This window comes from Osmerus eperlanus, chromosome 3 (genome assembly GCF_963692335.1).
Source record: "Osmerus eperlanus chromosome 3, fOsmEpe2.1, whole genome shotgun sequence".
Lineage (NCBI taxonomy): Eukaryota > Metazoa > Chordata > Actinopteri > Osmeriformes > Osmeridae > Osmerus > Osmerus eperlanus.
This window is the reverse complement of record NC_085020.1, coordinates 15304564-15319741: the sequence shown is the minus strand read 5'-3', so window position 1 is coordinate 15319741 and position 15178 is coordinate 15304564. Positions and strand designations below refer to the sequence as shown.

Here is a 15178-nt window from a genome sequence, read left to right as displayed (position 1 = left end):
CCCGTACCCGAAGACCCAGTCAAAATGAACTAATCATTTCTGTTTCCTCTAGCTACCAGTACTGAGCCTATGCATGTCACGTAAAAAATGATCCAAAGACTCGTACCCGGCAGATGAACGAATCATTAACCTCCCAACCGAGTCTTCGGATCAATGTTTCGTTCTTCTGCCAACCGAGTCTTCGGATCAATGTTTCGTTCTTCTGCCAACTGAGTCTTCGGATCAATGTTTCGTTCTTCTGCCAACCGAGTCTTCGGATCAATGATCTGCTGGGTACGAGTCTTTGGATTACTTTTCACGTGACCTTAGTAAGACATGAATGACATTCCTTCACAATTAATAATTACAGGTTTTGTTATTTTAACTTTTTTTTTTATTTATCTTGGCCACGAGAAAATGAACGAATCACTCTCTGAGACTACTCGTTACTCCCGAGTTATACTAATGATTCGTTCAAAATGAACAAATCGTTCATGAACGACACATCACTACGTTAGTCTCTGTATTTTTTGCTCTGCACGTGCGATTCCACCGCTCTGATCCCCATTGTCCCAAGTTTGAAATTCTTCCGACACATAACGCAGTTCGCTTCATAAGCATTTCCAGGCACAACCTTATTACTCATTCTTTTCAAGCCATTTGTAATTGAACTTGCATTTCCCCATGTTTCTAAGTTGAGTGACTATCAACCATTGCTGTATTGCCGATGCTTTACGTCATCAAAAGCTGCGCAGTATTGTTTGCCTGGCAGAAAAGATTGCCTGCATTTTCGCAGTGACATGACACAACAAAATTTAAGACCCATCCAATCTGAATTTAAGACAATTAAATACTTTTTAAGGCCTTATTTTTAGGAAAAGTGATTTAAGACTTTTTAAGACTTTTTAAGGACCCGTGGCGACTCTGTAAACATACTAGTCAGCCATCTTTTTTTCTTGTAATATCTCAAATTGTCCCATTATACCACCTATTCAACCCAAGCTCTACATACAAAATGTTTACTCTCTACTGCTCTAGCATTTCAATAGGCTCCTTGGAAGTCTGACTTGAAGTTGGTTAGCCCTGCCTGGCCATAAGTGCTGTGTTCTATTTAGCTTTCTCAGTGGAATCTTCCATCGCATTACAACATGTTACCTTAGACTCGTTGTCATCAGCGCTTGACATTAAAATTTTTGCTCACTAGCCACTGTGGCTAGTGGTTTTCCAAAGTTACTAGCCACTCAGTAATTTCATTAGCCACAATTTTGTTGTTGGGAAATAGTTTTATTTGATTAAAGTTGACTACGGTTTGCTACAATTGACTTGAATAACTAGTTTTACAATCCTTTCACATGTAAATGACCATTGTCAACACCCAAATAAAGATTATAAAATGTATATGTACAAAATATATGAACTAAACTGAAAAAACCCACAAGCAAAACTTTGTCAACTTAAATATTTATAAACATTATTTTTGTCTAATCAATTCCGATTCCCAAATGTCCTACAAACAAATGTTTATCTTATATTGTATGTATGTGTGAAAGCGAGAATGAATGTTGAAATGCGTGTGTCTCACGGTCAATGCGTGAGGCTTGAGAACCCTGCAATGAGTTTATTATTTTAGATGTGTTTTGAGAAGACTAGCCTACAACAGGGTTGCAAACTTTTCAAAAAACCTTTGTGTGAGATTTGGTGGGGCTGTCACAGTTACAGTGAACCCGGCTCCACCCATTCAGGGTTTAGATCTCGGCACAAGGCAACACAGAAGACTAGTACAGGCCGACGTACAAAAATATATTTTATTATTTAGTAAAAAAAGTATCTCCAGGCCCGCTCAGCCTGATTAGCAACCGGTGCGTCGAAACCCTCCCTCTCCCGTTCCACCCCGCGACTGCTCCAACCAATATTTTGCTGCGCTACCCAGCCCCGAGACGAGATTTCACGGGTGTTCCGTGTTCGCGCGTCGTGAGCTTGAGTGTTGCTTCACTCAGTGTATCTGCGCCTCGTCCATTACTGGTTACAACTTTAGCAGAACTTCTTGGTTGTTTCCTTCTCAGCGTGAGAAATACAATGTGTGGCGTGAGAGCGTGTGAATTGGTTGAAATGCAAGAGTTGGTAGCCCTGCTACAATAAAAAATATATATAGAGATATAGAATTCCACCCGCCAAAGTGGCTAGTAAGACTGCTTTACCCGCCACAGACGAATTCTACCCGCATTTGGCGGGTGGGCGGGTGCTAATGTCATGCCCTGGTTGTCATAATACACTTTTCCCCCAAGTATTTTACGGGGTGATCTGTAAACTGTAAGCACTACATAATGGTGATTTGATTGTAAATTAGAGAAAGAGAGTTTGTTTACTATCTAGGGTAGACTTACTGACCTAAATCGAAACAGTCTCGCTTCTATCGCACTACCTCGATGAGGTCCTCGTATCTCTGAGTCGTATCCATCCGTACCCGCCACCTACGGTCTTCTTCTGACAACCGTCTGGTGGTCCCACCTCTCAAGAGCGCCCGCTCCCAACCCAAGCTCTTCTCCTGTCTGGCCCCCCAATGGTGGAATAAACTCTGACTGTCTCCCCACCTTCAAGAAAAGGCTTAAGACGCACTTGTTCCGGGAGTACAACGGTACTTAGGAATGATTTGCTGGACCTGAAGTTAGCTTCCTCCAGGAACACAATGACTGTTATTGAGGCACTTGTTGCTCTTGTTGGTTAGTTTTAACTGATTTAACTTATTGTACTCGCTGTGAATTATATTATTGTTGCTTGCTTTTTCTACAGGTACACTCTTGCACCTTTTGAGGTTCATGTTGTTTAATTTGTAACTTGTTTAACTACATGCTCTTATGGTTCTTCCCATTGGCACTTATTTGCTTTTCACAATGTATGCTTCATGTTTTGGCTACCCGCAATGTTTTGGGGCTATCTCGTTGTTATGATCAGTGACCTATGCACTTTTGTAAAGCTCTCTCTTGGAAGTCGCTTTGGATAAAAGCGTCTGCTAAATGAATAAATGTAAATGTATCCATCGATTGCTGTAGGATTTATTATCATTTATGCCCCTCTTGTGGATTATTGCTTTGATAATCTTTTAGTCCCACCGCGCGTCGAGATTACATGTAAAGTCAATGCAAACACGCAAATTTGCGCGAATGACGGCCAATTTGCCCTATATCTATCACTTGAGTTGAAATGTTCAACAATGCATAAACACAGAGTACTTTGTCTGATTCATAAGTATTTATTTCTGATACTTCCTAAGACTATTAACCCGTTATTTTAATTGATGTACTTGAGTTGGATGTACTTTTATTCATTAGCATTTATTTTTATTATTATTTCTACTTTGTATAGCCAAAAATACTGCTTGGTTTGTTATTTGAAGATCAATGTCAATGAGTAATAATAATAATCATTAAAAAAATGAAAATTATATAAATAAAACATTATCACCAGACTCCAGCCTTCACGCCGAGTGCATTCTTTCACCACTTCTTGGAGCAACTATTTAGTTTTCTTAGTCTGTTTTGCCATGATTAGAGATCCAAAAGTGTCAACAATACCAAAACGTATTCTGTTTTGGTTTAGCGCATGGGCGCATGCCATGTGAGACAGCTATGCGCGCAGACTTTTAAGTTGAAGGTAGGGGTGCACCGATCCGATATTAAGATCGGATATCGGCCCCGATACTGACAAAATAGCTGGATTGGGGATCGGAAAAATTTACCGATCCACTAGCCGATCCATATTTTTTTTTCTCGCAGCACATCCTATGTCATTTGTCAGCAGCATGAGTTAACCGAACCTTTAGATGCGTTGCGTGAGTTCTAAATATTTCCGACGGTCCCCACAGCAAGCATAATGGTCGTAGCAATGATACTAGCATGCTAGTGATACTTGTTAGCCTTCTAATTAGCACATATTGATACATACAGCGTTTGTCGCATAGTTTTTGTCTATCGGAAAATATTCAGTTGGAATTTTCGAAATCGCATATGCAACGTTACCCTGTGAGACCCGCATTCGAATGATCACATATGTGCGACGCTACTCCTTCTACACTGTAGATTCTACAGTATAGTAGAGTTGTTGAGCTGCAGGAATTTGGCGTGCTCCTAGCATTGTGCTTTTGGATGTGCTTGATTAAATTGGTAGGATTGTACTTTGCAATACTTCCACCACCCCTCAAATCATTTACTTTGCTAACAGCCGACGAACTAGTTGGCTAGTAATATCTAAACACAGCCGACTCTTTGGCTCGCTCCATGTTGCTTTTAAGTTTAGCTATCTGTCCACTGGTTGGACACGAGCTGTACACCGCATGGTGCAATGCTTCAAGCTAAAAACTTCCACACCAGCGACAACAAATAAATATGAATTCAAATATTTTTACATCTTTACAATGTTTGGTAACTGTTTAATATTGTATGTTTGACCAATACACTATTTTGTTTCTACTGCTACATTTTATTTATTTTAATACAATTGATTACTTTCTATTTTCGCATTTTGAATGCACAATAGTTTTTTAATAACAAATAAGAATTCAGTACATTACATCTGTTATTTTGTCTTAGTTAGGAAAATCTGGTGCCTTTAGTCTCTTCCACATGGTGGAAGGAAGGTATAAGGTGGGAGGTATACAGTTTATTATTAATTCAACAACGGTATCGGATCGGTATCGGGACTGAAAAAGTCGGATCGGTGCATCCCTAGTTGAAGGTTCCAAAATTCCCCCTAAACCTATATCAATGAAAGCTCCTATTGGGTCAAATGAGGTGTCAATCAAAAAGTCAGAGTGCAGTGGCTATTTTGAGACTGAGATTTTTAGGAATGTTTACATCTGAAGTTATGACCAAGTTTACATGAATGACTGGATGCTTCTAGGGGTGCAAAACCGAACCGAAAAAAACGAACCGTTCAACACACTACCCACGGTTCGGTTTTACATGTAACCGCGGTTTTTCGGATCTACTAGAAAACCTTTTTTTGGGGGACACAACCGAACACCCACAGAGCAGTGTTGCAAACTTAGCGACTTTCTCGCTATATCTGGCGATCTTTCCAAACCCTCCTGGCGACTTTTATGTTTTTGGAGACTTGCTGGTGTTTTAGAGATTCTGACATGAAAGCACGGATCGCAGTACTGTCCTCAAGGAGCAGCGGGTGCTGCCGTGAGCTCCTCTGCCGTCCCAAAGCACTCACAGGCGGTCAGTCTCACTATTGACCTTATTCCGGAAGTCGCGATGGGCGCGGCCATCCGCGTATTCTCATTTCCGGTTTAGATACTTTCCGCTTTATAACGGTACTAAAAGAGAATGAGAGTGTTCTCAATTTATGATATTAGTAGATACAAGATTATAACCAAATGTATGGGCATGGCTAGAGCAAAACAACTGCTGCAATGCATCTAAATGTAATGTAAAGCTTTTGAAACAACGCAGCAATCTAATTATTTAATAGATGCGTCTTTCTAATTGCCATTAGATAGGAGGGAATATTACTAGTGCACAACATATAACGAATCTGGGAAACGCGGCCAGTGTAAGTTTTAACACGTTGCATAAAGCTTGTACCAAAGACCCTCAATGAAAAAGTTGTTACTATTTATTATTACAGCACAATTTGTCACTCATACATTTGCAGTTTATGGCTAATAGCAGAGACCTGATGTAAAAACTAGAGCCTCAAGTAGATATACAAGAAGCTAACGTTCTACTGCTAACAATGCTAGCTGGTCGGTTTTGCGGCGAATCTCAAATACATGTACTGACTGTAAAATTAATCACACGACTGAATTCTAGAGGGCCTAAGCTTTCAAACAAAGTATAGCAAATGCATATGCCGTCGTTAGAACATCTTATGTTTGTGGCTAATGTAATGCCTGCTTATCACAGCAGAGCGCAGGGCTGCGATCTGACCGGCAAACGAATTATATAAACACTTAAAAGTCGTTTTCAAGCCATCCAGTGAAAGGGTGTATTGTTGAGTCTACTTTCTCACAAAGGCCTTCGTTATCATCTACTCTGTAACTCTTTGCTCTCTGAAGCTGTATGACATCATCGACTGGTTTTACTGCTCTAGACTAAGAACATCCTGGAGTGATGTATTCTTTATGTATTCTTGTGATTTCATCATTACTTATTAATAAATTACAAATAACTTGGTCCAGTATTTAACCTTGTATCATTCTCCACTACCCAGTTCGACACGCCTTAATCCCACAAAACAACAGTGACCGTCTCGTGAAACCCAGACGTAACAGAAAGAACAGACGCTAAACCTGGTCTTAACTTTGAATGCTCCATCCCCCTGCCCAACCCCCCTCCCCCTTCGCCAAACCATCAGGATGCCTGGCATCCGAACATTCTGGGCATTCCCGTGATTGGCAGACAGCAGGTTGATTGGCATGTCGGACCCCGCGAACACTACTGGTAAACAACCAACAGCCTAACATAACACACGTCTTTCTGTGTGGGTCGCTACACTATTTTTGTACTTTAACTGCTAAGATTCCTTGATGAGATGCCTTATCAATCTATTAACATTACAAAACATTAACACACTGCAGTCAGATAGCTACCCTGTGTGCTATTGTATAATGCCTGTTTGAAATACATATTTCAGAGTAGGGCTAGCCATGATCTAGTAACTTAAAGGCTGGTAGTTGATTGAAGATAATAATGGGGATATGTTTAAGATTGAGATTGGACTCAAATGTGGGTAATTGGATGTGTAGGCCTACATGTTATTTTTGCTTAGGGTTCACTTCAAACATTAAAAAAAGGGTGAGATAGCAGACTTCTTCAAAAAGCTGAGCAAACAGGATCAGGTGGAAATAGACCCAAGTCCTTGCACCACCCCAAGACCTCAGAGCACCTCCCTCCCCGAGGCTACAGGCACCAGGTCAGAGCATAGGCAGTCAGTCACATGCCAAGTTTAGCTTGTGTTTGTCGGCCACACATGTAAGCCTACTTAAGCCTCACTTTAAAATGTTGGTTGTTGATTCATGAGTGTTCTTGTTTTGATGGCTGTGGCATTTTTTGTGTGAGTATACACTAATAGTTATGTTTTAATGTAAAAGATTCATCAAAGGATCTAACCTTTAACCTGGTTAGACCCAGATTATATATTCATGAAAACAGTGACCAAAGTCTCTCCAGTTTGTGAGTACAGTACAGTGTGTGTAAGAAAGAAATGAGTTGCAATTCAGACGTAGAGACACAGTCTGACTACTTTAAGTACTTTAAGTAACCCTAGTGGACCATACTAGGCCACACTGAAGCTATTTATGGATGTAATACCTTGTTTGGACGAAATCTTTTACTTGGTCTAAAACAAATAAATGTGTGCGTCGTATAGTTTAGTACCAAACAATCCTACGGCCCGCCAAACCTAATCCTAACCATTTGGTCTAACATTTCTACTCACCTATTTGTCGATTTAATTGATTTAATTGAAGAATACATCACAACAGAAAATTCTAAACAGCTCTGTCCTCTGTTGTGTAATACTAAGTTTTCCAAACTGAATTTGTAAGGAATAATCCACTAACTGTTACAGCCATATTGGCTAAAGTGAGGTTTTGCTGCTCTCTTATAACCAATGGCAGACTTGCTTCAATGTAATACTTAATGCTAATTGCTTTAGGAATGGGAGATCAATGCTTATTGGTTATTTATGCGGAAGGAGGTACAAGTCAATTAGCCTCCCTTCTGCCTTTATTGGAAGCGTATTTAATGTAAACAAATGACGTTGCAATATTTGAACATCCATTAAATTTAGTAACGAGAGGAGCAGTTATCTTTAAAAAAATCTATACATTATGGTCATCATCAACAAGGTATGAACAATTTTGTAAGAAAGTCACTTTTATTGCTTTATCTACAATCATTTCTGAGTAATTTTTAAGAAGGCTCACATTCCTTTGCCTCCACTGACGAGCCGCTACTGGTTACATACCATGCATGCCTGACTGAGCCGATACTCCATCACCAGCACTTCCTGCAGACTCATGGTGGCGCCCTGCTGCAGTTGTTTGAAGGTTATCTTTAGCGACGTAGGAGACATCTGGGATAAAATCTGTGAAATAACACAGAGAAAAATACATAGTTCTATGCTTAAATTGTAGTGAATGTGACTTCATAATTCACCCTTGTTCATAGTGTGGTTCTACACACTGTTGTTTTATGCAGTTATTTAAGTAATGTGTTATACACGTAAAAATGAATGTTCCGGGATCACGGTCCCTTTAAATATTCTATTGTGGTGATGACGTGGAGCCCCATGCTTGTTAGATTACAGGGCAACGCCATCTTGATTCTTTTGGTTTTTCTGATGTAAAAATAAACGAGACACACACTTGTGCTCTCAACTTGAGGAATTGCCTTTCACTTTTAAATGCAACTTCCACAAAATAATACATAAAAAAAGCACAAAACTTCACAAAAAGGTATTTACCCAACATCTGAATTCAATAGATTTCTTTAAAGAGTGTACGTTTTTCCATAATTAATTATTAGAATTGCCATAAGCGGTCATTCAGATTCCAAACTCTAATCTCTCGGTTTCATGATAAACACGCAATGAAACATTTTCAATTCCATTCAACTATTGTATGATTAGCCAATTTAAATCGAATAGTTTATATTTGTAAGCATATTAGCAATAGCACCCCAGACCACTAGCAAAGTTTCTTGGACATAGACAATAAGAGTGGCAAAGCAACAATCAGCCGCGGGAAAGATCTAAAGTAAAAAATGTGTGCGGTTAAAATGACTGTGTATGGCCGAAATAGGTAAAAGTAATCTTTTCTTTGCCTTGACTGTGATTTCGAATATGATACCACAATATATTCATATTTGACACGTTTTTTCTAAGAGTACATCCAGGCGTTTTCTAAAAGGGCCTTGTGGAGACTCCAAAAGGACCCTTGGTAACCAAGGTCAAATACTTAGGATAAAAAGGTATTATTTTTCATAATTGTTATCTCTAATGAAAGGTGGTACTTAGAACTATCATATATTATCCCCCATTAGTATTGCTGAAACATAAAAACTGAAGCATGAACACATTGGAGTGTTTTATCTGATTCACCAGAAAGAACCTTGCTTCTGTCAGCCATTTTGCACCTGGACTTTTATTTTGAAGATAAGAGGTGAAATCATTATTATTATGTATAACAAGTTTAATCTTTACCACAGTCTCTAACATCTATCTAACACAGGGGGGAAAGGGGTTTAGGGGTTCAACTACCCGGGGAACCATTTTATTAGGATTCCTCCGTTAGGATGTGTTTTGGCCAATAACTGTTGATTTGATTGCCTTTATTAAGTGATTCCTTTGTCTCATGATATCTTGGGACATCCCGTGTGTGACACATGATAAATTGTGATAACAGCCGAATTGATGCGGCCGCCATTTTGAATTATTGAAAAAAAAACAAAGTGTGTCCAATCTTCACCAAATTTGGCAGAGATTATCTTCAGACCAAGCCTCTCAAAAGCCATCGTATGTTTTTTTGATTTTCAAAACCATTTGCCCGGTACAGCCAATCAAAATGTGCCGTTAAGCCAGTAAACAGGAAGTTGGGTCGTATCTCAGCAAATCTTTGATGGATTCACACCAAACTTGCTGCATGCACTCGGAACCCTGTTCTGAGGATGTCTAAAATGTTTTATGGGTCATTTGACTGCTTGGCCACCTCATTGCTGCTTGCAGCTATATTAATTATTATGTTTTACCCATGGGAGTCAATGGCAGCCCCTAGACCAGTAGCGTAAAAAGTTGTGAAATTTGGCATGTTGAAACTGCAGACCATTAGTAACTACCATAGCAAACATGGGCCATGTGAGACAATAGGTGGCGCTACAGGCCACGCCCCAATATGTCACTTTTCAAAGTGATGCCATTTGCAGGCCATAAATCCCCAAATTCTGAAATTCATTACATATGGCCTTATTTCTCATGAGGAACAAAAAAGCCTCAAGAACCTATAAAGGCCGCCATATTGGATTTTTCCGTACAATAAAGATTAAGGAAACAAGTTTTCGCTACTCCTCCTACATTTTTGGTCGAATTGACTTCAAAATTGCCAGAGATGATCTCCGGACTGAGCCTCACAAAAGTGATCAACACCAAACTTGGTAGTTCACGAGGAAGACACTACAACATGTTACCATGTGCAAAGGCATTTCGTGACCTGCGCTGGGAAAGAAGGAAAGAGCATGGATGGGTAAAGTGTGTGGGCAGAGCATGCAGTAGTAGTACATAACCTACACACACTTCCTTTAGTAGTGTATCCTGACTTTCATAAAGTTATTGTTGTAGTCAAAGCTTTTAAAGAATGGATCTCTGCATGATGGGCCTGACCAGAGCACAGGTGGCCTTACAGAACACGCTTCAAAATTGTCACTTTCAAGGGTGGCATTTTGACCGTCAGGCCAAGATGTCTGGAAGTTGGTACGCATGCCTTATTTCTCACAGGGAACAAAAAGGTCTCAAGAACCCTTAATGTCGGCAGCATGGATTTTTTTCTACAGTGACAATTTGTGAAGAATTTAAAAAAAAAGACTTAAAATCAGCCATTGCTCCAATTGTCTTGAACTGTTGTGTACATGTATGAAATACATGTCTGTATCATGTCAATTTTTGCAATGTTGAGGAGGAACCCGCCATTGCTGCCTGCAGCTATATTTAGGGTTCCTCCGGTAGGAGGGAACCTACTGTTTTTGTTAGTATTCCTATTATTATTTTTAGGGTTCCTCCGGTAGGAGGAAACCTATTGTTTCTGTTAGTTTAATTATTATTATTGGGTGTGCTTTGCCTTCGGCAAGGGTACAACCTTTGTTCTCACATATATATTAACCCGTTAAGGAGTAGCGTCACACATATGTGATCGTTCGAAAGCGGGCCCCACAGAGTACCGTCACACGTGTGATTCTGAACATTCCAACGGACTATTTTCCGATAGACAAAAACCATATGACAAACGCTATTGTATGGCTTCAAAATTTACAATTAGGAGGCTAACAAGTAACACTAGCAGGTAGTAGCATTGCTACGAGTATTATGCTAGGTTGCTAGGTAACAGAAGCTAACTAAAACTATCTAGCTTCCGTTTTGGAAAAATAACTCACTCTGGTGGAAGCGTCGGAAATATTTAGAACTCACTCCTTAAAAGGTTAAACTTATTTATTTTTGCCCCTCTAAGCCTCAGTCAATATTTGGACTACATAGACAACCTAGGTGTCAAAAGTTTCGTCTTGGTAGCGATTGAGTTGCTTGTATTTTTATTTACGTTCCGTTGCACGGTTTAAGTAGAAATTAAGTTTTTGTGGCGAAAGGTGAAGCTAACGGTGGTTAACTGGCTAGCCATAGTCACTGACGCTACCAACGTCACGAAAACTCGCGTGACTACCTCTAGCAGAACATTAGTTTAGCAGCTCGTTAACTTCTGGGAGATAGCTAGGCTAACTGCTTTACTGCAAGGCAGCTGCAGAAACGCCACAAGCAAAGAGGCCTGGGTGATAACTATTTGCTCATTTTACCTTGTGACATGACACACAATTGTGATGTGTAATGTACAATAAGCTGATATTATTAAGGAAGTACATCTACTTTCGGAAACAGTAGTCTACTATTTCACTGAAGTATTAGCATCATGACATTAGCCTCTGTTGCCCGGGCAACACATACTATGATGCATCTGTTTTCAATCGTTAAAATAAACATTCCTCACAAATACATTTTCGTTGTAGGATTTATTATGACATTAGATTACAAGTAAACGATTTGTGGGTGAAATTATCATTACCTGTGGTTTCAAACCAGTGTAGCTCACTGCAACGCTGTAGCCTACGCGAGACACTACACCTACACCACTTCATTACCACAGACTAAACTTTGTCAATCTGTTCATGAAAATAATTAATTTCAGCCTAAACTGTACAATGGAACGTTAAATCCAATTCAACCAACGCAATCGCTACCAAGACGAACACAGCAGTAGTCTAGTAGTACAATTTACCGGGGCAGCTTCTCCACACAGGGCTATATCACATTGTGCGTTGTTACTGACAATGATCGCTACCAGTGAGCTTTTTATGAATGAGCGATTTTCCACTAAATAAATGTCAAGCTTATTTACGTTTTTGGGGGCATATTTTCAGTTAGCAGATGGTACTGTTTGAATCGCGATTCCATCTTCTACTGCCGGTAACGTCGTACAATAATCTTCAAAGGGGGTTCTTTATTCATGAATGAATGCAATATGAGTAGGCTAAATGCCTGAAAATATCACGAGAAGGGAAAAACTTAAAAGGACGTTTAAGTCATAGAGATTAGGTCAATTGGCGAGACGCATACACAACATTTCAGGCAATTGTGGGCTGACCAAGCCCCCACTCATTCCTTGGCTTGAAGTGAAGGCCCTTGTGGATCTTGATGGTAATGCATTTTAGAAAAAGTTCTCAAAATCCTGAAACATTGATAGTATAGGCCATGAGTAACTACCACACCACAAATGACACACCATTACCCATAGGAGGCGCTACGGCCACGCCCCAATTGTCCATTTTCAAAGTGATGGCATTTCCACCCCATCATTCTAAAATGCCCGAAACATATGTAGTGCCCCCTACAGTACAGCTGACTACGCCACCCCTTGAGCTAACTGATAGAATAGTGTAGAGCAAGGGGAACTCTGCCCCAATGAGTGTACAGACACAGGTAAGTTAGAAAAATACAAAACTACAGTCTTTATTTCATACATTGAAGGAGGTCGTACAGGCTGGTCAATAAATACATAAAAAAAGGTGGGAATCTTCACGGCCACAAGTTAAGATCAGTCAAGCCAAAGAGGATGAAAGCTAGTGGAAGCTACGGTCTCGATACCACACGTGAATAGAAGTGCACGCAACCCTTAGGGCAACCCACTGCAAACTTCAAGTTTGGGTGAAACACTCAGATAATTGCTACGGACAACACAGCACTGCAACACTAGTCACTCAGTGAAGTTATACTATGGAGACCGGCTTCCCAAAGCGTACAGGATGTTATGGCTTGACCAATAACGGGGGTGACTACGGGGAAGACAATGAACAAAACAAAAGAAAGAAAATTCCTCTAACCTGGGGCTCACAACACGTTCACCAAAACATACAAACAGTCCCCAGGCTAGAGGGAAAATCAAAGCCCAGTCACTCAGAGTAACAAACTCACATGTGTACAATGAACCTCAAAAGAACAGCAGCTAGCACGCCGCGAAGCTGCATTGGTCTAAAAAACAAACAAACAACACAGTAAAACAATGCTTGCATTCCACAATACACCATGGCATGGTTCCACATACCTGTGCAGTCCGATTAGTTCACTACTGATCAATCAGAACACTGCTGGGACCACGATTCACGGCCACGTCTCTGTTGGCTCCCAAACAGAGACCCACTTAATAGGTTGGCACAAACAGACTGAGAGGCTAAGGAGAAACGTTGTTTAGACATACCTTGCACGAGCCACAGCGCCCACAACACTGCCTCACACAAACAGTGCCAACAGCATGGAAGAGCTACCTGGCTAAGGACCCCAGGTGTCAGTATTTATGCCAGTCCCAATTACTGCCCATGCCCCGCCCCTAATAATGATGTCATAGAAGCACAGGGAAGAGAAACCTCCAAACAGACAGGGTGCCCTCAAGCAACGAGTACCACAGGCTACACATACATGCCTTATTTATCATGGGAAACTATACAGTGGTGACCCATACAGTCCACCATGTACGGTGAACATTTTGAAAATGTACAAATATCTTCGTATGAACTATGACTCCAATTGACTAAAAATGTGGTGTGATGTGTAGGCCACATGTAGTTATGCTTGCTTGAGACCACAATAGCTATGGTAATAAGAGTGAGTGCAATAAGGAGGATGTGAAACTCAATGCTCTGAGTTGGTGCATGTCAGTGTAGGCAGAGGTAGCCTTTTAAACCTCTACAGCCACGCCCCAATTTGCCCATTTTTTTAAGTGATGCCAGTTGCATCCCATTTGTCCCAAAATTCTGAAATTCATTAGATATGCCTTATTTCTCATGAGGAACAAAAAAGCCTCAAGAACCTATAACGAGACAACATTTCAGGAAAGTGTGGGCTGACCAAGCCCCCACTCACTCCTTGGCTTGAAGCAAAGGCCCATGTGGATCTTGATGGTATTGCATTTCCGATTTTGTATGCAATGGTAAAAAGTTCTCCAAATCCTGAAACACTGGGCCTCATTCACCAAATGTTCTTACGAACAAATTTGTTCTCAAACCCCACTTACGCAGTTTTCACGAAGATTCTAGCATTCACCAATGTTTTCTTATTTGGGATTTGTTCTTAGGTAAGAACAGAATTTACGCACACCCAAGAGCACTCTTACGCACAATTGAGAGCTGACATGTTTGCGCAAAATAAGTAGTTATACCGTTTTCGTCCGTTCTAATTTAAAATAGAATATTTCTCTCCTTTATAATTTTCCAACTAATAATTTTCATTATTTTACACATATTCTTTTTGTTTGTTTTAATAAATACACATTACACTTACACTTCTGCTCATTTGTAAAGCACTTTGAATTTCCATTGTGTATGAATTGTGCTAGGCCTATATAAATACAGTATTTTACAATCGCTATGACAATTTTTTCAATACTTTTAACAAGTTTCCTAAACTCTTGACAGTTAGCACAACATCCGTCTGTATTGGCTATACCATTAACACATTTCTTGTTGCTTTGACACAAAATGCATAGAATAAACACAAATGTTAAATGCCTGAACTTCTTTTACACACAAGCTCAACCAAGACCAAAACAATCGATTTTTACTGCCCAATTTACCAATGCTTTCACACTGTATGTCGGAACAGATAACATCATGTTCAAAACCTAACTTATTGGCTAAAGTCAAAGTGAACAGCTGTTCATATTGTAAATTGAAATACAAACATATCCCCTGTATTTTATTCAATTTCTACTGAGAAACAGCTGGTTGAAGTTATGCAAATACTGTAAATCACAGCTGATTCCCAACTCGGAAACACTCGGGTGTATACAGTAAGAGGACCTCTTTGGGCTGATCTTATGTGGAAAAAGAACAATACAGAGAAACACGAAGAAAGAAAGAATATGTAATGCCTGCATGAGGGAGAGGAA

The 15178-nt window shown here is 40.0% G+C and overlaps 1 protein-coding gene across 1 annotated transcript in view; it reads right to left on the bottom strand.

Annotated features, from left to right (window-relative positions):
- hibch (3-hydroxyisobutyryl-CoA hydrolase) overlaps positions 1 to 15178 on the bottom strand; it is a 114701-nt gene that overhangs the window by 8895 nt on the left and 90628 nt on the right. Inside the window, exon 12 of the mRNA XM_062457436.1 lies at positions 7951 to 8070. Within this exon, the coding sequence (XP_062313420.1) occupies positions 7951 to 8070 (120 nt within the window). The remainder of the gene's footprint in view (positions 1 to 7950; positions 8071 to 15178) is intronic.